Raw genomic sequence first — 24,894 nt, 5'->3', positions numbered from 1 at the left:
GAGAAGAGACGTTCATATCCACAGTTTTGTATTCCCCTTTGAGCCCACTGTTCTCGTAAGGAATATTTTATAGTTTACTCCATTGCATCATCATTTCCACTCTCTCACGATCAGCGGCAGCCAAATTACACTACAGATTAAGACATTGCATCACTCTGATAACATGTAGTAAATGTAAGGACAAGAAGAACTCCTTGTTATTCCGATACAATGAAACGTCTTCTCAACTCCAAACCAGCGTCAGTAAGACAGGGGGGATGGACAGTATGATGTCATGTCCTCTTCCTATCTTGCAGAAAGAATGCTTTGTCTTATCGAGGCCAAGCCTGGTCAACTCGCTCACATGTGACATTTCACAAAACCCATGTAGCTCCAACATACAACTCTGCAACTCCAGTGTTAGAAGAATGTCAGTGAGGTGTTTGATTACAGCGTGTAATGTATTTGTGTAAGAGCAGGATTTCACCAGTGGGGTATTTACGACAGCAGATAACGTCCCAGTGCTTTGTCAAGTACATCCAAACATGTAAGTCACATTTACACACACGCAAACGTATAACTGTTGCACCATTTTGGATTAACAGTCAAACCTGATGATGTAAAAATGTTTTGGTTGCAGTTTTCTGTGCCAGTGGTAGCTCCTCTTCATCTACAGCTTAAAGACTCTGGGTGAATAGAAAGACTGGAAAAACCTCAGGTAAACTTCTTTCTTTCTTTACTTTATTACTTTATTCACATCTTAATTCATAAGCACACAATTTCTTTCTCTGTTTTTCTTTTTATGCGATTACTTGTCTGAAAGTGTGACCATCCCTGGAGTGGAGTTATCACTTTTTGTCTATTGATAACTTCTGCATGTTGTTGGTTTATTGTTGTGGTTTTCCCATCTGTATCTTTCCTTGTATTGGTTGACTCACGTTGTTCTTACACATGTACTGTATTTCTAGAGCACTGTTTCAACCCAGCAGTTCAGTTTGGTGCTTGCATTTCAATTGTCAAAACCTATAAGAACACCCAAATAACTGATTTTGGCCCCGTCTGTAGGGATACTAAGCACAGTGGTGGGTGGAGCTTGGCAAACTGCAGTCCCTATGATTGGCCGATAATAAGTTCTGAGCAACAATGGGGGGAAAACACAAACTACACCACTTTTAAAAATGTTGTGCATAAAGACAGAGATTCAAGGCAATTTTGTTTTTAATCTACTCGACCTGCCCAACATTTAACAGCAGATAGACACAGTGACCACCTGAGACCAAATCTGAGCTTCAGGACACAATTATGACTCCAGATTGTGTTGCTAACAAGTTTTTTTGTGAGTCAGTAATTTTGTTTAGCATTGTTTGCGTTCTAAAAGTAGAATCTGCTTTTCAGGTTCTAGAAACTTAAAAACAAAAACACACCACATACGCAGAAGACATGTATGTGCGTTTGATCATGTCTGCCGTTTGATGGCTACTTTTTTTGTACTGCAGTAAGTGCTGCTTTGACTTGTAAGCTCGAAGTTAGTGATTACTTTGAAATATATGACCTCAGGGAAAGTGCAGCAGTAAAATTTCACGCCACAATTTATGGAATTTTGGTTTTAGGATTATACCACCACTACCCACGGGTGGGGAGGGGGGGGGTGCTGTTATATGATCCTTCTCAGGTAGTGCACTCCATGCATGTGTAAGGAAACCGCTCAAACACTTGGGAAACTAAATGAAATTATTTAATTAACAATATAAGTGTATTTATTGCAATTTAATATGCGTCAGCTATAACTTTGTGGGGGTTTTTTAACAAAGAAAAAAATGACAAGCATAGCGCTGAGTAACAAGAACCATGTGTCATCCATCTCCTCACCCCGACTCCCCCCCCCACCCCCCCGATTTCCCCCCATTTCCCATCTGTGCCCTTCAGGCCCTCACTTCAGTCACCTCCCACTTCCCTCTTCCTTCAGAACCCGTCTGTTTTTGTTTTCGGTCCTGGGCTCTTCGCACAGGAAATTGTATACATTGGGAGCATTCAGGAAGGCAGAGAGCTGCTTTCCCGTTAGTTCTGAGTTTGGGCACATGAAAAAAAAAGGAATACAAGAGGTCAGTAATTCCTAAATCAGGAGACACAGAAGTCAGCTGTTCTCCTCCCCTCGCTTCGCTTCCCTCCCCTTTAGACAGTCTCAACATTTAAAAAATCCCTGCCACACCACTGCCACAAATCCACCTCTAAACATAGAATATTTGAATAATCTTAAAGGGAAATCAAGATGAGAAAATGTGAACTTATGTCCCTGTGGGAATTCACCTTTCTCGATACATGTACGTCTTCTCAACCACAGAAAAGCCAGTGAAAAGGGGAGACTGTGTGGAATGAAGTGAAGGAGGAGGAGATAAAAAAAAAAGGAGCAGAGAGGGAGAGAGGGAGACTGGCTGGGGGTGTAAAAACAACAGGAAACCCACTGATTCTAATGCTGTTTCTGCAAATCCTTTAGAGATAAAGCAGCGGAGTGCCACGTCCCGGCCGAGCAACAGTCACACCACGTCTTTTCTCTCACCATCCCTTGAAATCATGACAATCTGAAGGACTTAAAGTTGAAAATGTGACGTCACTTCTGCTCTCAGCCTCCAACACTGTGGTTAGTCAGAATGTGAGCGGATGCAGAATTTTGGGAGCTGAGTGCTGGGATTTCTATGTCGCTGCTTTTTTGACCCAAAGCAATCTCAATCTTTTTCCCGGGTTCATATGGATCGATCGCTGTGCTTTCAGGGGGCGTCTTGTTTTAATCACCTGGACCACTAACTGGAGCCACATGAAGAATAAAGGGACTAAGCAGAAGCTCAAAAAGAAAGGGATTGAAAATGTGTTCGGCTGTGACTTGACAGAACATCTCCAGAATTCAGGACAAGATGGTAAACTCTTTGTTTTCAGTCGTATTCCTTTGAAACCTAAAACTCTTTTATATACAAACACATTTTCTTTTACTTTATTTGACACCCATATCATATGGCGTATTAAAGACAACTGTTATTGATCATTTCTCATATTATCGTAACCATTAGAAGTCTTTTTATGCACCTTTTGTTGTGAAGAAGTGTTGAGAGAACGCTCCTTTATGTCAAAAAACACCCGATTCTTCAAATGTTACACAAGTGTGTTGTCAGTGTACATGTGTTTTATATTTAGGAAGCCACTCATTCACCCATTGGCTCTATTAAATGGTCATTTGTGTCTTTGGGTGTGGCTCTTACATTTTTGTGTCAATTTCCTACATAGGAAACTATAGGTAACTATAGTTCCTATGTAGGAAACTATAGTTCCTATGGCTACTTTTGTGTCTGACAAAAGACTGCCGCTTATGGAGGAGAGAAAATAATGGGGCAAAAAGAAAAAGAGCAGACACAAACCAAACATCAGGAAATATGTGTGGAGTTTGAAATGTTACTATTGCTTTTTCCTCCCGTTTCTTCTTCTGTCTTGAAGTCAAATGCCTTTGTTCTGTGCATTATCTGTTTTTGTGACCATGATCCATAAAAAAGGAGAGGAAAAAAACACTGAAGGGTCCCACGTGTAGAGGCTTCTGAATAGCGACCTGTTAGAGTGGGCACAGTAAGGCGGGGCATTTAAGCACAGGAAGTGAGGATGTATGAGTCTTACCCCTAAGTTATTTTAGACTACCTATTAGCCCTTTATTTAAATTATTTACAGACAAGACTCCTGAATTAGCTTTGATAAGAGAAATGCCCTGTTTCTTCTTAAAACAAATCTTAACACAATGTCCTGCTGTTAGGTCTCTATACCAAACTGTACATTAACATATCTTAAATGAGCATTTGAGAGTAAATGACAAGTCCAAAGTGATCAGGATTGTGTTATTCTGTCAGTTGTTGCTGACGCTGCGTTCGTGTTGCTGAGAGACCAAAATAGTTAGTTTAAGAAAATTTAAATATGCTTTTAATCGACATGAGATAAGTTACTATGAACTCATTTAGAAAGACCCATGAAAATGGGTTCATTTAAGTGTTTAATTGCATGTTGAACATATTTAAACTTTCATTTGTAGTCACTATAAGAGCAGAAACCCAGAGTCTAGCTGAAGGCTTGTTCATTCAACATTTGACCACAGGCATGTCACTGAAAGTCTAATGAAGTCAAATAGATCCATGTGTCAATGGAAGATTCTTGGTCAGAAATGATTGCAGTGCCTTGAATAGTCAGACTTCAATTTGTGACGGATTCTCCAACACACACATATAAACATACCATAAAAGAATCCTTTATTCATAGCCCACCCATGTCACTTAAATCAATGCTCTTTCAGGACATACATCAGCATCTAAAAGAATAACATGTGTTTACCTGTGCACTGGTCTGTGGAAGGCATCCTATTTGAACTTACTGATATTATGCCTAAAAATCATAAATAAAACCGTTTCTCAAACAGTTATAATTCAAAGGTATCAGCCTTTTCCAAGTAACCTAATGTGCAATTAAGTGTCAGTATTAGTCTTGACTGGATCATAGCATGTGATTTTAAAAAGCCACAGTTAAGTCTGTGTGTGGCAAAACAAGGCTCTGTACAGGAGGTGGTGTAGTACAGCTCAGAATGCTGTGTTGGTCAGCGCTAACTTTTACAAAAGCCATTTTCTATTAGAGGAAATGTCGTAAGTAATACCAGCTACAAGGACTGGGTGTGTCAACCTTCCTTTGAAACAAACAAACCATTTTTAACTTCCTGTCAAAGTCCACCTACAATCAGCGACCCTAAGGAATATAAAACAGCCGGAGTGGAACAAACCCATACCATGAAGTCAACTTATGTGCATTGTTACCTCTGAAACATGTTTCCTGCCCCCTGTTTTTAAGATACTGAGATATGTGCAGTGAAATAATGTGTTCAAGACACAAGACCCATTTCTGCAACAAATAATCACTAACACATTTATTAACTCCTCTTAAGTTCCTCAGGTCCTGAAGAAATGTGCAGAGTTTATTGAGAAGCATGGGGTTGTGGATGGGATCTACAGGCTGTCAGGGATCACCTCGAACATCCAGCGTCTCAGGTACTTAAACCACATAGTATTTGATTGAAATCTCAGGCTTCTGTGTATGTATTCTACGTGTATCAATGTTTTAAAGATGCTCCAGCTGTTAAAAGTCCAGTGTGTGACATTTAGGACAGTTTTCATCGCCTAAAAATAAGCCGTTTATAGTCAAAGGCCTTGCTTTATTTTCTGTACACGTCACATAAATAATCCTGTCATTTTTTTTACGTTTGCCTAATATTATTTTCTTAGGTTAGTGTTTGTCAACTGTGGTGCTCTTTCCCACAACACTGTTCAAATAGTCTTAAATACAACAGCAACAGTTGTGTGCGTGTGCGTGTGCGTGTGTGTGTGTGTGCGTGTGCGTGTGTGCAGGCAGGAATTCTGCTCTGAGGCATGCCCTGACCTTACAAAGGAAGTGTACCTCCAGGACATCCACTGTGTGGGTTCCTTATGTAAGCTGTACTTCAGGGAGCTTCCCAATCCCCTGCTCACGTATGAGTTATACAGCAAATTCACGGTGAGTATGACAAAAGGTAAAATATCCTGAGTTTCATATTGATTTACATTATAATAAGTTGACCTCAGCTCTGTGGCTCTATAATGATCCATCGTTTTCATCTCTCCCCTGGAGAATACAGCACAGTGAGCACAGAGATTAATGTCATGATTATACATTGACTAAGAGTTTATGACGTGTATTTACATTTCTGGGCCACCCTGTTGACAGCCCATACTGATGAATAACACGTAACTGTTTGTTCTAAAGCAACGGTGACCCATTTTAAAACAGGTTTAAAACAGGAGTGCCCAAACCTTTGTAATGTACTGTAGACACATCGTTGGATCAAGGGTTCTGGAATTAAATATTCTTTTAGCTTAACAATAGTTGAATAACAACTTTATATTAGATGTTTCTGTTACAAATCTTTATTTTTTGTTAAGGTGTCTCCACCTACTGGTGCAGTATGAGGCAGCATTGGTGTAGCAAGCACAAAATAAGGGAGGAGTGTTATTTAAATGAAAAAAGGCTCATGGTTAAATAGTTTTACATGCGTACGGCGCAGGAACGGTCAGACCTGGTGCATGATTGTTATGTAGCGTACACATCTACCATGACAGGACGTTTCCATACCATCACATTCATACGTCCTGTGCTGCTTGTGCCTGAGAATTCTAGTTCAGTGTTTTAGGAAAAAACATTTCCTCACATGATGTGATATGAAGACAAACATAACACTGGGAAACTGTTGCCCTATTGTCAAACTTTGTTTTGTTTTGGAAAGAATGAGAACCCTCTGTGGAGTTTTTAGAAACTCATTTTCTGTTCTCATTTTCACAGCCTTTTAGGATTAAATATGTCATTTTGGAGGTTCATGTTTGTGCTTCTGCCGTGAGACAAAATAGCACAAGACTGCACATTTTGATGACCTTACACATGACTAGTAACTGCTGGTGTTCAGGCCTCAGTCACGTTAGTTTGACTGCACGCACTCCTGCATGTCTGTTTACATTGGCTCAGCAGGGAAAGCTGGGTTGGCAGTGGAGGTGGAATCCTGCAGGAGCATCAATGCGCGATTGTGTGAAGTGGGAATCTTGGAGAAAAGCAGCTGATGGGTGTTAGTGTTGGTTGTGTAAGGGTATGCTGGGTATGTTTGCAGATAAATTAAAGATCATTAGTAGCTACAGTGACCACAAGTGAGAATTCACTTCATATTTGGGGTTAAGTTGCTTTTGGAGGTCAACCTCGGTCAACCTCGGATAGAGACAGATTTCTGTTTGTCTTTTTATTACTGTCACTGACATTAAATGTGGAATCTTTGTGTCTGTTTGACCTGCAGGAAGTCGTCTTGGTCCAAGGGGATCATGAGAGACTTGTATATGTTCAGAAGATCATCAAAGAACTGCCGACTCCTCACTTCAGGTGGACTTTTTCTCTTGAGCTTCTTTTATTCTTAGAAATAAGACTCTCATGTTTTAAGATAAAGCTGAATGAATGAATGAATGAATACATGTGATAAAATGTGTCCTCAGGACTTTGGAGTACCTCACTAAGCACTTGGCCCACCTCGCTACTTTAAGCACTCAGACAAACATGCATACACGTAACCTGGCTCTGGTGTGGGCGCCAAATCTGTTAAGGTGAGTTTAGTAATGGAAGAATAAAATACAATAACTTTTATGTTCTTTTGGAACTGAAATGTTCCTACTAAAGCTCACATGAGTTTCAAAGCTGTTTTTGGAAAGTGTGCAAAAATAAGATTGCACCGTTAGTTATTATCCACTCTTCTATTTCCTTAGATCCAAAAACATTGAGGTTTCGTCTGGTAATGGAGACATGGCGTTCCAGGAGGTGCGGATACAACAGTCAGTGGTTGAGTTTATTCTAAACCATACAGATCAACTCTTCAGCAGTGGTTCGGCACAACTCAAACCCAAAGAAGGTATGGCACTTGAAAATATTAAAAATACACACAAGCCATAATTGGGAGACTTAATTTTACCACTGGATAAATGCATGATTAGTATTACTTTAACCACATTGTTTTTGACCTCCAAAGGCCCAAGTTTGATGTGTGGGGAGAAGTACGCCACGCTCCCAATCAGCGGTCAGTGTGGGCCAATGAAACTGATGAGCCTGGAAGAAGCCCAGGCTCGTTCCTTAAGTCCAAACCATCCTGTGCACAAGGAACGTCAGAGAGAGAACAGTCTTCCTGACACCAGCACTGCCACGCTCTACCACACCGTCATAGACATATCAGACAGCAAGTATGACAGATTTCCATGCAGTCTATTGAGGGTACTTTACAATCAAAATGGGCTCAATAATCTCTCTCGGTCTCACAGGAGGAAGTTTTCTGGGAAATCAAAGAAATGGAAGTCCATCTTCAACCTGGGAAGATCTGTGGACTCAAAGGGAAAACTGAGCCGCAATGGCAGCGTGTTCATACGAGCACAGGGGATAACAGGTGAGCTAACACTTTTCAAAGGTTTTCATTGAAACACTTTTTTTTTTTTGGTTTTCTGAAGCTTGAAGTGATTCTGTCCAATTCCCTGAAAGTAGAATGACATTATTAGAAACGTTATTTTTCTTTCCTCCACAGAAAAAGCGGCTCTACGTCCATCCAGGAGCATGGAGTCCTTGTGTTCTTTACCAACAGGTGAGGCTAAAACCTTAACTGATATACACTGCCCACATACATAGTGTTATGATGAAGTACTGGGGTTTTTGGGGATATTCCAAAGTGACAAAGCCAGGATTCTGTTGCCTGTGGCTGTGGTTCAGAGAGAATCAGACATCAATTTCATTATCTCCATTGGGATGTTCTGGAGAAGACGCATGAGTCCAGCTCCATCCTAAAAACAATGGAGAAAATAATGTATCTGTGAAATAAAAATGTTGTGATATTCTAAACTGAAGCGGTGCCACACAGAACACATGTCGTGGTCAAAGATTAACATAAATAAAGCGCGTGGCGTTTTATTCATAACACGTGTTATTTTTACCACACAGATGATGAAAGAGCAGGAAACAACAGTACAGCTGGAGGCAGCATTTTTCTTCCGGATGTAAAGTCCAGAACACTGGGATCAGACTATGACCTGGACGAGCACGACCAAAACTGGGAGTTTAAAGGGAAAAAATCTGCCGGGGCAACAGGTGGATGGAGCTCCAGCATGAACCAAAAGGCCTCACCGAGTGCTTCTGCGTCTCCCCAGAAAACACTGCCAGAGCAGCTGAAGGTGTTCAAAGGTGACGACCTCAGTGGCTACAAACCCACGTCTCCAAAAAACAGGAGAATGCTGTACTCGGGCTCTTCCCAAAACAGCTCGTCTCGACCTTCCTTCCCAGGGAGCTTCTTCCCACTGGAGTCCTCGCCGCGGCATCAGCGGCGAGCCGTCAACATATCGGAGCCTTTTGCTGTGTCTGTGCCCCTGCGTGTGTCAGCTGTTATCAGCTCCAACAGCACACCATGCAGGGGGCATGCCAAGGACAAAGCAGCGACTTTAAAACCGTGCAGAGGAGCGTCAGAGCAAAGCATCAGCGGTGGAAAGAGCAACACTTTCCCCCAACTGGAACCAAAGAAGCAGGAAGGAACAGATAAGACAAACACAGAGGAGCTGACCTGTAGAGTTCCTCCAGAGGGTGACGACATCTCCCTTTATTTTATTTTCAAATGACTTGTTCATATCAAATGTTTGTGATAAGGTGTAATGTTTAGAAACAATGTTTGTCCCCTCAGGTACAAGCAAGCAGACAAAAGGCCAAGTGGGGATGAGTATTTCTGCACTGGAAGCACTGTCTTCTGCAAACGTGAGAGAAAGCAAGGGGGCAGCGCCATCTCCTGGGAGAGAATTGCACAAACTGGTAAATCATTTGCTAGTAGTTAGTGGTGCCACTGGAGCAAAAATAGGTTTGTCAGAGTAAAAAGGTAAAAGAATTGCTTAAAACGCAGAAAGGCCACGTTGTTACTTGTGATTTATCATCATCGCTTCTAAATTAAATAATGTCCAAGTCACATTAAGTCAAAATATAGAGATTCACAGGTGAAAATAGTGTGGCTATATATGGAATCTTCTAGTTTTGAATGTCTGAATCCCAATTTTTCAAGTTTGAATCAGGTAGAATTTGTACTTTTTTTGAATTGTAACTTACAAATGTGTACAGATAATTTAAAAGTGAATCTTATTCATCAGAGATTTTATCTTAAACCGAACTGCGAAATAATTCTGCTTGTATTAAATCCATTTTCTTCTAACATTTCATTTTACAGGACAAAACTCGTTCTACTGAGAAAGAGCTGTGGTCTGAGCTGAAGATAACCGAGCCTGAAATCGACCTGCTGGATGAGAAACCCGTTTTCAGCTCCAGGAGCTCGAGTGAGGGCACAAAGTTAACGATGGATGTTAAGTCCAAACGGAGCCGCAGCTCTCCCTCTCTGACGTTGCTCTGCCGGGAGCAGACCTCAAATACCTCTCTGAGTGACCATGTATTTGCCACTGGATCAAAGTCTGCAAAGAAACAGCCCTCGGAGTCAGACATCGTATTTTCTCTCCACAAAAGCGTTGACGTATTTGTTGATAGAGACTTAGAAAATGCCTGCTCTGCTCACAGAGGAGAGGAGGAAGCGAGGAAACGGCTTCCTGAGGCGCCACCCTCAGACAAAGATGAACCAGTGCACACTAAAGAGAGACAAATCATTTTACAGGATTCTCCTTTGTCTGGAACTGATGCTGAAGCAGGCTTCACAAGAACAGATGATGCAGATCAGTCACAGAAATGTGACATTCCTCATGAGGACAGAAGACTCTTCTTTGATGGAGCAAAGAGGAGCGTGATCCCTGAGTTGGAGCTTGCCCAGAGGCTTTCAGTGTGTTTGGAGGAGAGACCGAACACCTTGGAGTTGCCACGCCTTGATGATGAAGGATGTGGAGAAAACTTGGAGGAGCTGGACTTGGTGGAGCCCTGGGATGATCTTAGCTCCACCCAGCAGTGGGTTACCAGTCCCCTTCATTCACCCGACATTGAGGAGCTGTTTAACCAGCTGTCGCCCTTCAGCCCTCGCGAGGAAGCTTCAAGCTCAGAGGAGGCAACGATTTCCCCTCCTTCATGTGATCATAGCAAACAACCTGCCATTAAGAGCAATGAGCGCTCGTCCGGCAGCATTCCACAAACGTCCAGCTGCAAACCAGAAACGAAATGGACGTATTTGCCATCGGTGCCTACGCGAGTCAATGTGAACAGCAATAACACTACACAACCTCACACAGGGAAGAATACAGTGTCATCTCATCGGTTTCACAGACAGATGTCTTATGAGGCAGCTACTCCAGAGAAAAGAGAGGAAAGTCGTTTTTCCAAACACAGACCATATTCACTTAATTTAGATCTGGGCCACCGGTGCATCAGAGACATTTCTAATCAGCAAAATCGTTGCTCGTCCGAGTTTTCGTCCAGTCAGAAATCACTGATTTCTGTGAACAACGGCCTGCCCTCAGACTTGGAGATGTTCCTGAGCGATGGGCAGGCGCCGTTACGTCGAAATTCAGCCCCAGTCAGCGTGTCGTCGGTGCGGACGCCATTTATGATTAAGACATGTCAGGCCAAAGCTGTGCCCGTCATCCCTCCCAAGGTGCAGTACAGTCAAATACCTCACTCCAGGCGCGAGAACGATTTTGAGGCCTTGAAGGAACAAGAAAAGGAATATCCCAAAGTGAGCGCAGAGAAAAGCAGCTCTGCACCTCCTCAGATGATGTCCGACCTAAAGGAGGAGTTGGAGAACAAGGAGCCTGTGCCCAAACACCAACAACATGCAAGTGCTGAGAAATCTGCGGAGGCCGTGAAGACCACATCTACTCCAGAGCTGCCAGTCATAGCGAGGAGACATGCGCCCAGTGTGGAGGTGTTTGTGGACTGTCCCAGACCCAACAGAGGGAACCTTTTACAAAGACCGTCCTTCAGGAACAGGCAGAGACCTCAGAGTCTCATCCTGCTCAGCCCTCCTTTTCCCATCATGGACTACCCGCCAGCAGGAGACGACGGCAAGCTCCTCTCGTCCATGAAGGGCTTGAATGACTCTTCGGCAGTGAATGTCTTTTCTAAAGAGATGGCAGATAATTTAAGGATGGCGGAGGGGATCACGCTTCAAAACAAAATGACTATTCCTAAAAGTGGCCAGAGGCTGGAAACTTCGACCAGCTGCTTCTACCAGCCACAGAGGCGCTCCATGATATTTGACAGCAGGAGCCACAGGCAGATTGAGTGACTGTGAGACTGGCTGTCTGTGTGTAGACATCACAGGGTCCCTGGGGCTTGAAGTCATGAAGGTGTTGTTTCATGTAAGGAAGCGTCTCATGGACTTTCTTTTGTAGATGAATTGTTTGGTGTGTAAAATATTAGTGAACAGAATTGATCGACAAATAGTTTCAGCACTACTGAAAATCCTACACGCACATGTTCCACGTCACTGCTTATCAGTGACGTGGAGATCAAATCAAATACACATATGGACGTATGAGTTATTGAATATACATGAGACAGAATAAAAAGCAAGATTGCACATTTTAAATCACATAAAAAGGTTGAAGAAGAAGAAGAAGGAATTAGTGAAAAAAACTAGTATTCCAGTGGTTTCCTATATACACATCAGGCCCTTTGTAACAGTCACAGAATATATTATATTCTGTTGTGATAAGAGTATTAGAAATGGGAAGAAATGATGTTTAACTACACTAGATAGTATTTATATTTTGAGTGTTTCCCTCTCTCAATAACTTTTCCTCCGCTGATTTCAACCAAAACTGGGCAAACAGCATTTGTGTCATATTCATAAAGATGTTTTCCACCTTTTTTTGTATCGTTTGTTTCATGTTGGATTGTAAAAGGTTTACTGGTTTTTAAAGGTGTCTACAAACAGTAGGTGTACATTAAAGGTTAGTGACTAATAATTGTTTAACAGTTTTACAGATTTAGATTTATTTTACAGTTGTCCACTTGATGCTGATCAATGTGTTATACTGTATGTGTTGGTTCTGTGATAAGCTGATGACTATGTCTATTTTTAAACTAATATTTAAAAAGGAAATTTCTTTTTCTCTGATGAAACTATATCAGATGTTTAATTCATAGTATTTAGCCAGAGAAAGACTACAACTGTCTTCATCTTCTGTGATTACTTTGTGTTTCATGTGTTTCTTTGACCATGAGGATGATCAACCATTATTGTAGTTAAAGAGGAAAGAAAAGAGTCTGACGATAAACTGGAGGCTGACTTTGTGCACACTGACTGTATTCACTGTGTTTGGACGTTGATGGTGCTGCAAGTCAGATAGTTGTATCTCCAGGTGTTTCATGTGTTCTTTACTGTTTGTGTTGTTTTTAGACTGAGCACCCATGCATGCAAGATAGTTTGGATGTTAAAGTTGTAGAGGTTAGATTATTATTATTATTTTCATGGAGATATCCTTTTTTTAACATTTGTCTTATGTGTTGATAGTGACCGATGTATATTACAAGAGAAAACACAAAGAAAGTGAGAATATTATGACAAGAGTTTGGTCTTTATTGCCTGATAATAGCAAAATGTACATACAGTAAGTAAAAAAAAAAGTTATGGGAATAAAAATGTATAAACATCATTGTTTTTGTTGACATGTCACCTTTAATTAAGATGTATGTGGAATAGCTATAGTTGCTATAGTTGTTGAATGAGAGTGTCTTGTGGTTTAAATTTACACTAATTAGACTATTTTCTCTTGATTCCAGAGACTTTAAAACATTTACACTTACACTGAGTGGAGCAACATACAAGAGGCTGTGGTTCTGCTGTGTGTGAATGAGGACCATTTAAGGGGCCCCCTCACAGGGAAGGGGCCCTTTGCAGATCACGTTTGTGCATGTGTTGTATTTGGGAGCAGAATGCCTATACTTTAATTACACTCGCATGAGGTATTTTATTTTATAAATTACAACGCAGCATTAAAATGCATTCAGTCAATGTTTTGTTGTTGTTGTTGTTTTTTTGTTTTTTTTAATTATTCAAAACTGTACGGAGCCTTGTTGTGCACGTTCCACGCTGACCAACTCTAACTATATGGTCTTTGCCACCAGATGACGCTCCTGTTCCACACTGACAACTGAACAAGTCAGCGAACTGCGGGATAAACAGAGCGCGAACGACCTGCTGAAAACAGGTACGCCATCCAATAATACTCTACATGCACCGTGAGAGGGGACATTCGCCTACATCTGTGCATGTGCGTACTGTATGTCTGCATTCAATAGTTTCACTGCAGGGGAATGAAAAGCATGTTTAGGTAGTTTTACAACTCATTTATTTTCTTTTTGTCATAAATAGTCCACAAGTATAGAATGGAAAAAATAACAGTAATATGTGTTGATTTAATTTTCCCTACTACATTAATATGTTTTTTACCTGGACTTTAAAGTGAGCTGCTACAAACCTTATCTCACTATTCCCCAGGTATCAAAGGCTTCTTGTCTCACGTGAGCTCTAACCACACGTGACAATGTAAAGTTATCACATGTTATATTTTCGACCAAATTCCCAAATGAAGCGCAGTAGTCATTGCGGAGCAGCCTCAGCTATTCCAAAGGTCACTTCCATGTCTGCGCAGTTCATTATTTCTTGACCTTTGACACTGGGCTCGAATCAAAAAGGCGTATTCTCCGTCAGCACGCTGAAAAAGGCAAGCAGAGCTCGGTGCGCGCGTTGAATATTCAATTAGAGGAGGGGATTGGCTGAGGAGAAGTGGAGCTGCGTGCCAGTCCTTCATCTTACATTACTGATTAGCTGTTAAACAGATTATATGCAGCTGAATGGGTTCAAATGTTGCAGCCGAACAGCAGCAGGCGCAGTTCAAGGCATTGGCGAGCGGTTTCCTTCTCTGCCACTTGAGCAGGCTGAACACACTTTGTCACCACTAACGGCTCCATAATTATACATGCTGCTGATCCATGTTCTCCACTTTAACCACAGGAAAAAAAAAGAAAAAAAGAAGAAGAATGTAGACAGCAATAGAAAGTGTTTCCAGTCCAGCTGTTCCAAAATAATAATACAAAATACACATGGATGTCATATTAACGTACTTAACTTGTTTTAATCCCAAATGTAAACTTTTTCATGTGAAAATCACGCTTAGATTCCTATATTTATTTCTGTGTTTGTGTCTCTATCAATACGCAGTTTGATTCTAATCACAACTACACGTAAAATAGCACCACACAACTAAAATCATAAAGTGTGTCAAAGTCCATCGAACTATTGGATGCATATTAAAAAATGTTCTTGGCAAAGTATAGTCTATTTTTTATGTTCTCTGCTTGTGCAGGCGAGGCTGCAGTCGTGGAGCAGCAGCGACTTGTCCTTATAAATACAAGAAAACAAACAGGTTATAAATGTGCAAAAGTGTTTAAAAGTTAATAAAGTCCTTTGTTTAACTTTGCAGTTTAACACGTTGGGTTTACTGCACGTCGTTGTTTAGCAGGATAAGTTTAAAGTAGTTGAATGTGCAGTGCCACAGCAAGCCACGCGGGTCCAAAAGAGCTCTCATTGAGAAGCCACGTGTCCGTTTCCAAAGCCTCTCCAACTTAACCACCTCCTTTGTACGACTAACCCACATCGGCAGCGTCCCTCCACATAAAGGGATTTGCAATTTCAAGATATTTCAGCTTAAATGTTTTTGACAGTTCCCTCGCTTTTACTTCGGCTTGGTTATTTTAACTGTGCCAAATGGGTCACCTTGGGTTGCTGTCTGCGCGCAAAGGGCTTTTGCGCGCATTCAGCCTGAATTTTTTCCAACTTTCCTTGACGGGGAAACCAGCTGCTGGTCGTGAAAAGACGGCTTATTAATTGTCCTTTGTCATGCAGAATTGCTTGATTTCTAAAGAAACGTACAAAGGCTCTTTTTCAGGATTCAAGTATTTTGTTTCGTGCGTATTTTCAAACCATCGAATCAGCTGCAGCGCCGCGCCGTCTACCAGACTCTCAGGTACTGACTGCCTGCTCCCTTTGTCCCCTTTTAATGCTGTTGTAAATCGTGCAGACTGATTTGTTACAAGCTGTTCTTTTAATCTGATAGATAAGAGACATGTCAAAGAAAAGCCGTAAATAAAAAATTAGCCTGAATAAAGACAAGGGCGAGTCTGCTAGATGGGCGCCTGTTGACTCAAGCGGCTCTCCAGCGTCAGGGAAGCCCTCTCTTCAGCTCCGTCAAGGTTACGTCCACAATTCCCCTTTCTTCTTTTTAAAAAGACACCGTAGTCCTTTTTGCTTCAATGAATTGATCAGCACAAAATTAAGAATAAATAAATTGAGCATTTGGAGCACCGGGCGTATAAGCTCCCCCAGGGCGCATACCCCCGGGCTATTGAATGGATAAAGGGCGCTTTGCAGAGGACGTTGTGAGCAAAATGGGGCTCTATGGTGCAATTAACAAAATAGTCTAATCCCATATCTTAACAAATGCAAATATTAGAGTTTTGTTAAAATAGTTAAGTGAACAATTAAATGTAAGTTTACGAGTGAAACTCCACGTCCAGAAAAGGCACACTGATGCAGATAATGTGCTGTACACAATTTAAGAACAGCTTTTTCTCCCTTTTAAAAAGAAAAGTCCACATATACGCTTCTAAGAAGGGAAATGTCATTTAAAGCCTATTCAACATGATACATATAATTTTGAGAAGCAGTGCTTCATACAAAGAGCAACTGTAGCGGTGCGTAAAACAGGCGAACACAACTAGGACTAAATGCCAAAGTCATGGCTCGGTCTCTTTTTGAGATGCTTTATTAATCATATATATATATATATGTGTGTAGTTTAAACTACACACACAAACATAACACATTACTTAAATCTTAGATAAACATTAACCTTAACTGCGTACAGAGGATGTTTTTCTGTTAGACTAAATGTATGTATGTTATGTTTTTCAGCTTCATTTTGTGTTTTGAATTATTTAGCGTAAAAAAACCTATCAAAGAGTGAATAAATATTTATGTGTGTATTGTGAAATCTGACTTAAGGTCTTTTATTGGGTCTAAACCCCACCTGCAGCCCATAAAACCAACAATAAACTTGACACCAGTGGTGCGTCAACGCCGTGAACAATAAAGGTCATGGACACCAGGCTGCGTCTTTTCCTCATTTATTTTCATGTCAGATCGATATTAAGATATGCAAATTGCCGATTGACCATAATACACCCGTGGTGATTATTAACCCAGTTGCACGAGACTGATCATTTCAGCCGGGATGGAATCTGAAAAGAGCTTAAGAACCAGGCAGTGATATCTGAACTCAGGGTCTCCCCCAGGGAAGGCACATAAGAGGAGCCCATAACAATGTCTTCATCAGCCCCGAGTGATTAAGATTATGGAGCATTTGATTTACTCCTTCAGTTCATCTATGGCCTAATGTGCTCCCTTGACGCACAGGCACATTTAGTTTGTAGAGTGCAGTGCATCTGAAAATACACTTGTTTTCTGGCTCCATCATTCACCACGCACAACAACGTTCCCTAATATATGTGGGAATATATGTGTAATGTGTGTGTAATATGTTATTATTATTATTATGACGCATTATTTCAAACTTTGTTTTTGTTTAAATCAGTGGTGAAGTTACTGTGAACGCGACTTTACGCGCGCCATTGTGCGCAATCAGTGAGCGGAAGAAAAGAAAGAAAAAGAAATGTAACCCACACGACAAGCTTGTCTGGCGCTCAGAAATATTTTTTTATTTAAGTATCAACATTTTTAAATAAATAAATATTTTTCAATTACACTGAAGATATAATTCCAGAGTGGTCTCAGCAATTGTCTGCCTTTCTTCAGTTTTCCATATTTAAGTAACAGTTCCATCCACATAGAATGACTCTATAAGCAGTATTCACTGTGTATACAAAATACTGTCCTTCCCCAAAATACAAATAAACAACGTTGGTATTGTTCTCCGTCATTTGGCTTTTGGGTTTCACAAATATGCCTCTCATACTCATGATACTGGCAACAACAAATTGACCGTTTTCAGAAAAAAACTACATACAAAACGTACAACATGTATACATCTATACAATGACTCAGGGTGACAATTCCCCTGATTAAATATTCTCTGTCTATGTACAGGCATCTGAACTCAAGAGGAACAGTCTCTCTCTTTTTTTTTTGGCTGCTTTCAAAATCAGGAGGACCAAAGTCTTTCAGGGCGAGACGGACAGATCTGCATCCTCCTTCTCTGAAGAGGACGGGGATACGGGAATGTCATCCTCCTCTTCCTCCGAGCATCTCGCCGTGGACAGGGACGAGCATTTGCAGTTATGTGACCCAGTCCGCTGGCCGCTGCTCTTGCCCTCCTTTTTGTGCTTCACCCTGCGGTTCTGGAACCAGATTTTCACCTGTTTCTCGGACAAGTTCAGGTACGTGGCGATCTCGATGCGCCTCAGTCTGGAGAGGTACATGTTAGAGGTGAACTCGCGTTCCAGCTCCAAAAGTTGTGTGCTCGTGAAGGCGGTGCGCATGCGCTTGCTGCTCTGAAGTTTGCTGTTGCTGTTTTCTGTGAAAGTGAAGAAAGAGACATGACAATTCCCCTGATTAAATATTCTCTGTCTATGTACAGGCATCTGAACGAGGAACAGTCTCTCTCTTTTTTTTTTGGCTGCGTCAATAAAGAGGACGGGGATACGGGAATGTCATCCTCCTCTTCCTCCGAGCATCTCGCCGTGGACAGGGACGAGCATTTGCAGTTATGTGACCCAGTCCGCTGGCCGCTGCTCTTGCCCTCCTTTTTGTGCTTCACCCTGCGGTTCTGGAACCAGATTTTCACCTGTTTCTCGGACAAGTTCAGGTACGTGGCGATCTCGATGCGCCTCAGTCTGGAGAGGTACATGTTAGAGGTGAACTCGCGTTCCAGCTCCAAAAGTTGTGTGCTCGTGAAGGCGGTGCGCATGCGCTTGCTGCTCTGAAGTTTGCTGTTGCTGTTTTCTGTGAAAGTGAAGAAAGAGACAGTCAGTTGACGTTGCGCGTCAATAAAAAACACATGCTGTGTGGCTCAAAGCACTAACTCTCACTCTCACAATGTTTCACAATGTGCTTACCGATGGAGATGCAGTGGAACTGCCGTGGGTCTGGCACCGAGTACGCAGCTTGGTAAATCCCCGGTGCGTGGCTGAGGTTGACGCTGTTGGATGAAGAGTGTTGCCTGGACAGCGCTGAGTGACAGTACTGTGAGCTGAAGGGAGGAAAGGAAGCCTTGAGGAGCGGCAGTGCCGGTGGAGACGGGTGAAGCTGGGACGCGGTCATGCACAGCGGGCAGAAGCACAGCAGCCCGGCTTTCCTGGAGTGGCAGGAGCCCGGCAGCGCGTGCGGGTGGTGCGCGGAGTGCACGGCGTACGGGAATAAAGGTGCGTTGTTCTCGCTTCCTTTGTCGTTGGCCTCCCTTAAAATCAAGGAATCCACAAGAAAGGATCTGGGCATGGTTGCGAACGTGTTGCTCAAGCGCGATGTAAAAAGTTGAAGCCGGCGCGTCGTGTCGACTGTGAGGCTGCTGTTCTCCTCTGGACGGTGGACAGCGAAGTGGTGCTGAAGGCGCAGCGCCGCGCCTTAAATACCCGCCGTGGACTCGGTTCGGCCATGTGACGGCTACGCTGCAAGCGCCCAAGAGCACTCAATAGGGTTTTGTGCCTTTCTCTCGGCATTCCCACTGCACGCTTCCCTATTATTTCACTTGTTAACTAAATGAACTGCATAATGTAGTCTATTCTTGTCAGCCCCACCCACGCCGCAAGAGGCGGCACTGCCCATTCTCCCTTTTATCATCACTCTCATTTTATCATAGAGCGGAGCTTAGATTTGCGAGAGAAAACGTTTCTCTCACATTCAGAGAGAGACACTTCATCTATTCAAGTTTTGTTTTGGACACCAAGGAACCAGGTCTGACTGTGCAACACCTAATACGTCTGCATAACCGAGCCAAGAGGGAGAAGACGCTCGTGGAGACTTTCAGAGAAGTGCAAAACTATTACGCTTTAATTGGTAAAAACTTAACTTAACTTAACTTAACTTAACTTAATTCAATTCGCATTGCTCTTTTAATAAAAGCACTGCTCCGATAAATGGCAACTAAGGCTTATTATAGCGTCATGTTCTAAATAAACATGAACAATGGTTGTAGATTCTTATTGATCAGGCCATAGTTAGTGCAGTTGATGTGAATGAATGAATGAAGCTGTAACACTGACCACATACACACATACAACAAGAATTGACCATAAGGCATCGAATCAACAGTTATCGGTCATCGCTGCACACTTTCCAACGTTTGCGAGTTCCACGCACGCACCGTGGACACCTGTGTGACAACTTCACTGTGGAGCGCGAGCACAAACGCAACAGCTGAATGTAAAGTTTACGCGTTTCCATTTTAAGGTTAATGTGTCATTTTCTGGGCACACAACGGGGACAAGTCATCGCCTGGAGGCAGCAGCGCTGTTAAAGAGCAGTGATTAATTCCTTTGCTCGGGCCCCTGCAGAGTCCGGGGGGGAAAGAATATGTAAAAATAACCAGGTTTTCACTCTGCGGCCCTTATTGAATGTCATTGTGGAGGGTTTTCAATGAGAGAGAAAGAGAGTCGAATTAAAGTGTGTGACAGCGGCGGATAGACGCAACAAAGGCGACTCTGTCATAGAGGAGCCCAGTGCGCGGCGCGTGAAGCCCCCGCCTCGCGCTCTGATTGAATTAAGTAATAGGAAAACATTTTCTTTCACTTTAAGGCTTTTTGAACAAGGTCTTCAAAGCGACGGGAGCCGTTAGTAAATAGTGGAATGTGATTTCTCTTCCACCCCGAGTCTTCTTTCACTTCGCCTCTATAAAGCAGATAAACACAAAAGTCTTTAAAATGAAGGATACATGTGACATAAATGGATCCGTGGCCTCTCGCAATGACACTGGCGTTAAATCAGAACCCTCACAATGTCACTGCACAACCTGCACGTATTCATATTTATTCACGTGGATTCATTTAATCACAGACAGCATCATCATGTACCTGAAGCATTATTTCACACCAACAGCTCCAGAACATGTCTATAGCACGGTGTGATGCTATCACTGTTCTCCATATAAAAGAGGCTTCACACCATATAACCTCCTGTAATTAGACTCCCGCTATTAAAGCATACGCACACATTAGGAGCGGTTATTCGAGTTATTCAAATAAAAACACTGTTCTCTCTACCAGAGCCTTCTCATGTTTAAAAGAGTTAAAGGAAACAGAGTCAATTTAAAGCCATTTCCAATTAGGGCCAAATACGCTCCTGGATAGTGTCAAATATAATTCATTTATTAATTTTTTTACAATAAAACACATTTGAAGCTTTTACATCGGGAAGAGTTTGTCAAGATGATCTGAATAAATGTGTGATTTTTTGGTTTGTTTTTGTTTGACCGCCTGTGTGCTGCGCCAGCTTGATGTAACGCTCGACATAAAGATGTTATCAAAGGCCCTAATTTTCAAATTATGTACAGCAGTCACCCCGTGGATAGGAATAGAGGTTTCATGGGTCGTCACGCAGGGAGGCTCATCCTAATTTGCAATCTCAACTGGAGACTGACAAATAGTTTTGACCTCCCTCTGGAGGCCTGGGCCAGAAGTGCAAAGAATCCCATTCCCCATAATGATAAAAAATCATCAAGGGAAATAGTCTCCTCACATTATAACAACTCTGTCACCCTTCTCCCCCACTTTAGTTTCCAATATTGCTCTTTTTTCCACTTTAGTTTTCAGCTTCATCACATGCGTGTGTGTGTTTTTGCCTCGGACTGATAATTGAGCTCAGCTTCAGTTACTAACATACAGCTGTGAGTTGGCGAAGCTTCTTTGCATTAATGTTTGATATGGGGGGGAAACACTGGCCCTGAAATAGTAAATTATTTATAAGATATTAAGTTTGAACAATTGCCATCACTCAAATTCATCCCCGATGATAACACTGACCAGTGCCTGCTGTGATGCTGGAGAAGCACATTTTCAGGAGCTTTTACGCAATTATACCCAAAGATCTCGTGCCTGATGACATAAAGAGAGCAGTCTGTTTATGGAGATGTAGTCAATATCTCCTTTTCTTTTTGGAATGAATTATTCATAGTTTAAGACACTGTGCCCCCTCACTTAATATGTACACACACTTAAACACCCACACATCTCTAATACAAATGATGGTTTTAGCTGACAGTGTAACAGGATTTAAGGTCCCACTGGGGTTTGGCCCAGCCGTGGATGGGCGCTGTGACTGTCGACGTGACACAGAGGGCCGGTTGCCCCTCCTAATCTCCCCCCGAGGCAACATCACACACCACAGATCCTGCTGCACCTCTATGGACACACAAAGGCCTGATTATCATTCATATGCTCACCACAAACACCAGTCCAATAGATAACAGATGACACATAAGTACCAGCTGAATGGTGCAATATGTTTAGGCTGCAGGAGTCTATAGGGACTAATGAATCCTTAAGAGAGGCTGACAAAGAGATGCAGTCAGTTGAGGCACAATAACATGACAGATATAAGGCTCAACAGGTGAATTTGGACTCCAGTGAATCTGAGGAGCAATGTGCTAAATGATTTCCTTTGTTACACTCGTAAATGTGATGAATTAAAGCATCGAAATCTGAGCCCTCTTGTGTGTCGTGGTGGTGAAAAGTGACTGATGTCACCCAGAGACGGGGAGATTTACTGTAAGTGATGGTTTTACGAGGATCGTTATGTAAAAGTCAACACAGCCTCACAAATGAAAAGAAAATGTTTTCAGATAGTGATTTTTGTCTTCTATTGTGTTTGGTTAACGCAGATCCACTGAGTCAAAGGTGGAAATGTAAAGAAACTCCATCTTTATTAAACTTGACTCTCAATGGCTTATTACAGAAGTGATTTATGTTGACGAGTATATACTGTAGCTACTGCATATCACTCTTTGTATGAACCCAATTCACTGCAGAAACCAGAAACTCTCATGTTTGCACTGCTAACAATTTAATCTATTATTCCTAATGTTGGTTCAGAGTTCAGATCAATTTAAAAGTCATTTTGAAAACACCAGGACAAGAAATTGTATTTGAAAGAATTTACAGTTGGACTTTTTTCACAAACAAAAGCTTTGTGTTGAATGATTTGCAGTATTTTTGAACTGAATACAAATAAAGTCTATATGCTTGATCTTCACACGCTTAACAAATCCTCTGCATGTGAAGCCCGTTAAACATCCGTTTGTGTGTGTGCGCTGAAATGTTTCAATTAAAAAAGGCTCCATCTGTGATGTCTGCCATACAATTTATACATCTTTTCACATTTTCACTTAGTCTGTCGTTATAATGTTGCCTCCATAATGTAGTTAACAATATAACGTCAGAGGCAGGAAGAATAAAATAATATAGAGAAATAATGCACTCCTCAGCTCATGAAAGTGGTGAATATATAGATGGGATTTAACAGACAACTGTTAAATGTGTTGTGGATTGAGTGACCATTACAAAATGTCGGAATGACATCAAGGATGTTTTGTGAATTATTATTATTATTATTATTATTATTATTATTATTAAAAACAAATAAATAAAAACAAATGCATAGATATGTTTTATCTCAGACAGTCAACCTTTCAAACCAAACCCTCTCTAATTCACATTTATGCTGCACTGCATAATATGACGCATGCAGAGGCAGACAATAATACACCTATTGATCCAATATCAGGCATAACATCTTGTTCAGGCTGCCCATTGTCCAAATGAATGGAAGTCAGTGCCGTGTGTGTGTGTGTGTGTGTGTGTGTGTGTGTGTGTGTGTGCATGTGTGTGTGATGTTGATGTTAGCAGGTTAGCAAATAAAAAATTACATAATAAAATTGTTTTCACAAATAAAAAGAAAATTACATTTTTTTTTTATTTGGTGCAACACTTTAAAACACTTTGAATTTAGTTCAAATGTGAAATCACCCTGGAGCAGGAAAGTCATGCCGTGGGCCCACGGCCTGTGTTTGACAAGAATAAATGAGAAAATAATGCAAACCTGACAAAAAAAAGAAAATCAGCACAGACTTTTCTGAAGTCTGTGCTCATCTTAATGAGCCACAGAAATAGCAGCAAAATGCACCTTCACATGACTTCAATGAACAAGAAAATGTGATAAAACTGCTGTGATGGCCTCTGACTGTGTACTGCGCTGAAAACTGCAGCCTGGACCACTGAAGGAACCACTGACTGAACCACCGACTTCACTCTCACCTAGAAAACATTTAGGATTTGTGAGATTTGAGAGTTGTGTGTGTGTGTGTGTGTGTGTAGCAGAATCTAGCACATCTAAAAACCTTTACATTGTAAAATACAAACGTCACATGGGTTCAAGTGTATCTAAGAATCTTTTCTGTCCTTAATGGCTCTCATATTGTGTTTTACATGAACAATATTAACACAGCACAACAAAAACACACTGCAATTGGTGTTCATTCATTTTCTTTGATTGTTGGTGCAACACTTTAAAACAGCTTTGAATTTAGTATCAAATGTGAAATCACCCTGGAGCAGGAAAGTCATGCCGTGGGCCCACGGCCTGTGTTTGACAAGAATAAATGAGAAAATAATGCAAACCTGATAGTCTGGCCTCTCTAATGAGCCCATTTACATCTAAATGTGCTGCTGTGATGGGAACTAAAACGGCCGGAGAAGGTATGACTTCACTCTCACCTAGAAAACATTTAGGATTTGTGAGATTTGAGAGGTTTCGTCATGAGAGAAAATCATTTGCCTCAAAATATTGTTGGGAAAAACTCCAGAGCCATTAGAGGTCTAAATATCTTTGGATGATTTCAAATTCCCTTTTGATGTAAATCCATTGGTTCTGCTATAGATATGTCTCAAACTTCGCCTTTGACTCTATTCATATAAAAGCTTTGAAATGCTCTTCAAAAGGGTTAGTTACCCTGCGGAGGTCAGTAGGCTATTACGTATGGCTGACTCACATTTTTCCAAATCAGCAGACTTTTGGCCGAGAAATAACAGGTCAAACCAATGAATTTAATGAACTCTCCCAAACACAATGAAAGCCTCTTGCCATTTGAACCCCAATAAAGGGATATGGGCAGGTCAGCAAGCCCTTTCAAGGGGTTTGTACACAAATGTGACAGAATGCAGTCGCTTCAGTGTCTGCGCTGACAAGTTGTTCAAAGTAGTGGGGATGTCAGTGATATTGCCTCCGTCCACACTGGCCCCCTTTGTTCAGTCCCCCAAGTACAAAAGCCAAAGAATGCAAGATGTTCTGTTTGCTCCACTTGTCTCTGCTGCTGAGCGACA

At 41.6% G+C, this 24,894-nt stretch overlaps 2 protein-coding genes across 4 annotated transcripts; one reads left to right on the top strand and one right to left on the bottom strand.

Moving 5' to 3' along the window:
- Positions 1 to 381: 381 nt before the first annotated feature.
- arhgap31 (Rho GTPase activating protein 31) lies at positions 382 to 13,522 on the top strand. Of its 3 annotated transcripts, XM_044042886.1 has the most exons (15): positions 382 to 526; positions 620 to 697; positions 2,474 to 2,617; positions 2,749 to 2,891; positions 4,940 to 5,042; positions 5,400 to 5,544; positions 6,866 to 6,948; positions 7,059 to 7,166; positions 7,326 to 7,468; positions 7,586 to 7,793; positions 7,872 to 7,993; positions 8,129 to 8,185; positions 8,539 to 9,171; positions 9,269 to 9,393; positions 9,800 to 13,522. In XM_044042886.1, the coding sequence occupies exons 4-15, from the start codon at positions 2,792 to 2,794 to the stop codon at positions 11,789 to 11,791; spliced, it is 3,819 nt and encodes a 1,272-aa protein (XP_043898821.1). In that variant the 5' UTR covers positions 382 to 526; positions 620 to 697; positions 2,474 to 2,617; positions 2,749 to 2,791; the 3' UTR covers positions 11,792 to 13,522. The 3 variants fall into 3 exon arrangements, with proteins under 3 accessions (XP_043898821.1, XP_043898822.1, XP_043898820.1); XM_044042887.1 differs by lacking the exon at positions 2,474 to 2,617; XM_044042885.1 differs by lacking the exons at positions 382 to 526; positions 620 to 697 and having other exon boundaries at positions 2,449 to 2,891.
- A 3,754-nt stretch (positions 13,523 to 17,276) lies between these two features.
- Positions 17,277 to 19,021, bottom strand: gsx1 (GS homeobox 1). Its single transcript, XM_044041427.1, has 4 exons — positions 18,643 to 19,021; positions 18,301 to 18,529; positions 18,129 to 18,135; positions 17,277 to 17,898 (listed from the first exon to the last, which is right to left on the bottom strand). Exons 1-4 carry the CDS (start codon positions 19,019 to 19,021, stop codon positions 17,749 to 17,751), a joined length of 765 nt encoding a protein of 254 aa, XP_043897362.1. The 3' UTR covers positions 17,277 to 17,748.
- Positions 19,022 to 24,894: the final 5,873 nt, after the last annotated feature.

The sequence above is a fragment of the Solea senegalensis genome, linkage group LG13, assembly GCF_019176455.1.
Source record: "Solea senegalensis isolate Sse05_10M linkage group LG13, IFAPA_SoseM_1, whole genome shotgun sequence".
NCBI lineage: Eukaryota > Metazoa > Chordata > Actinopteri > Pleuronectiformes > Soleidae > Solea > Solea senegalensis.
This window is presented reverse-complemented; position numbering and strand designations above follow the sequence as displayed.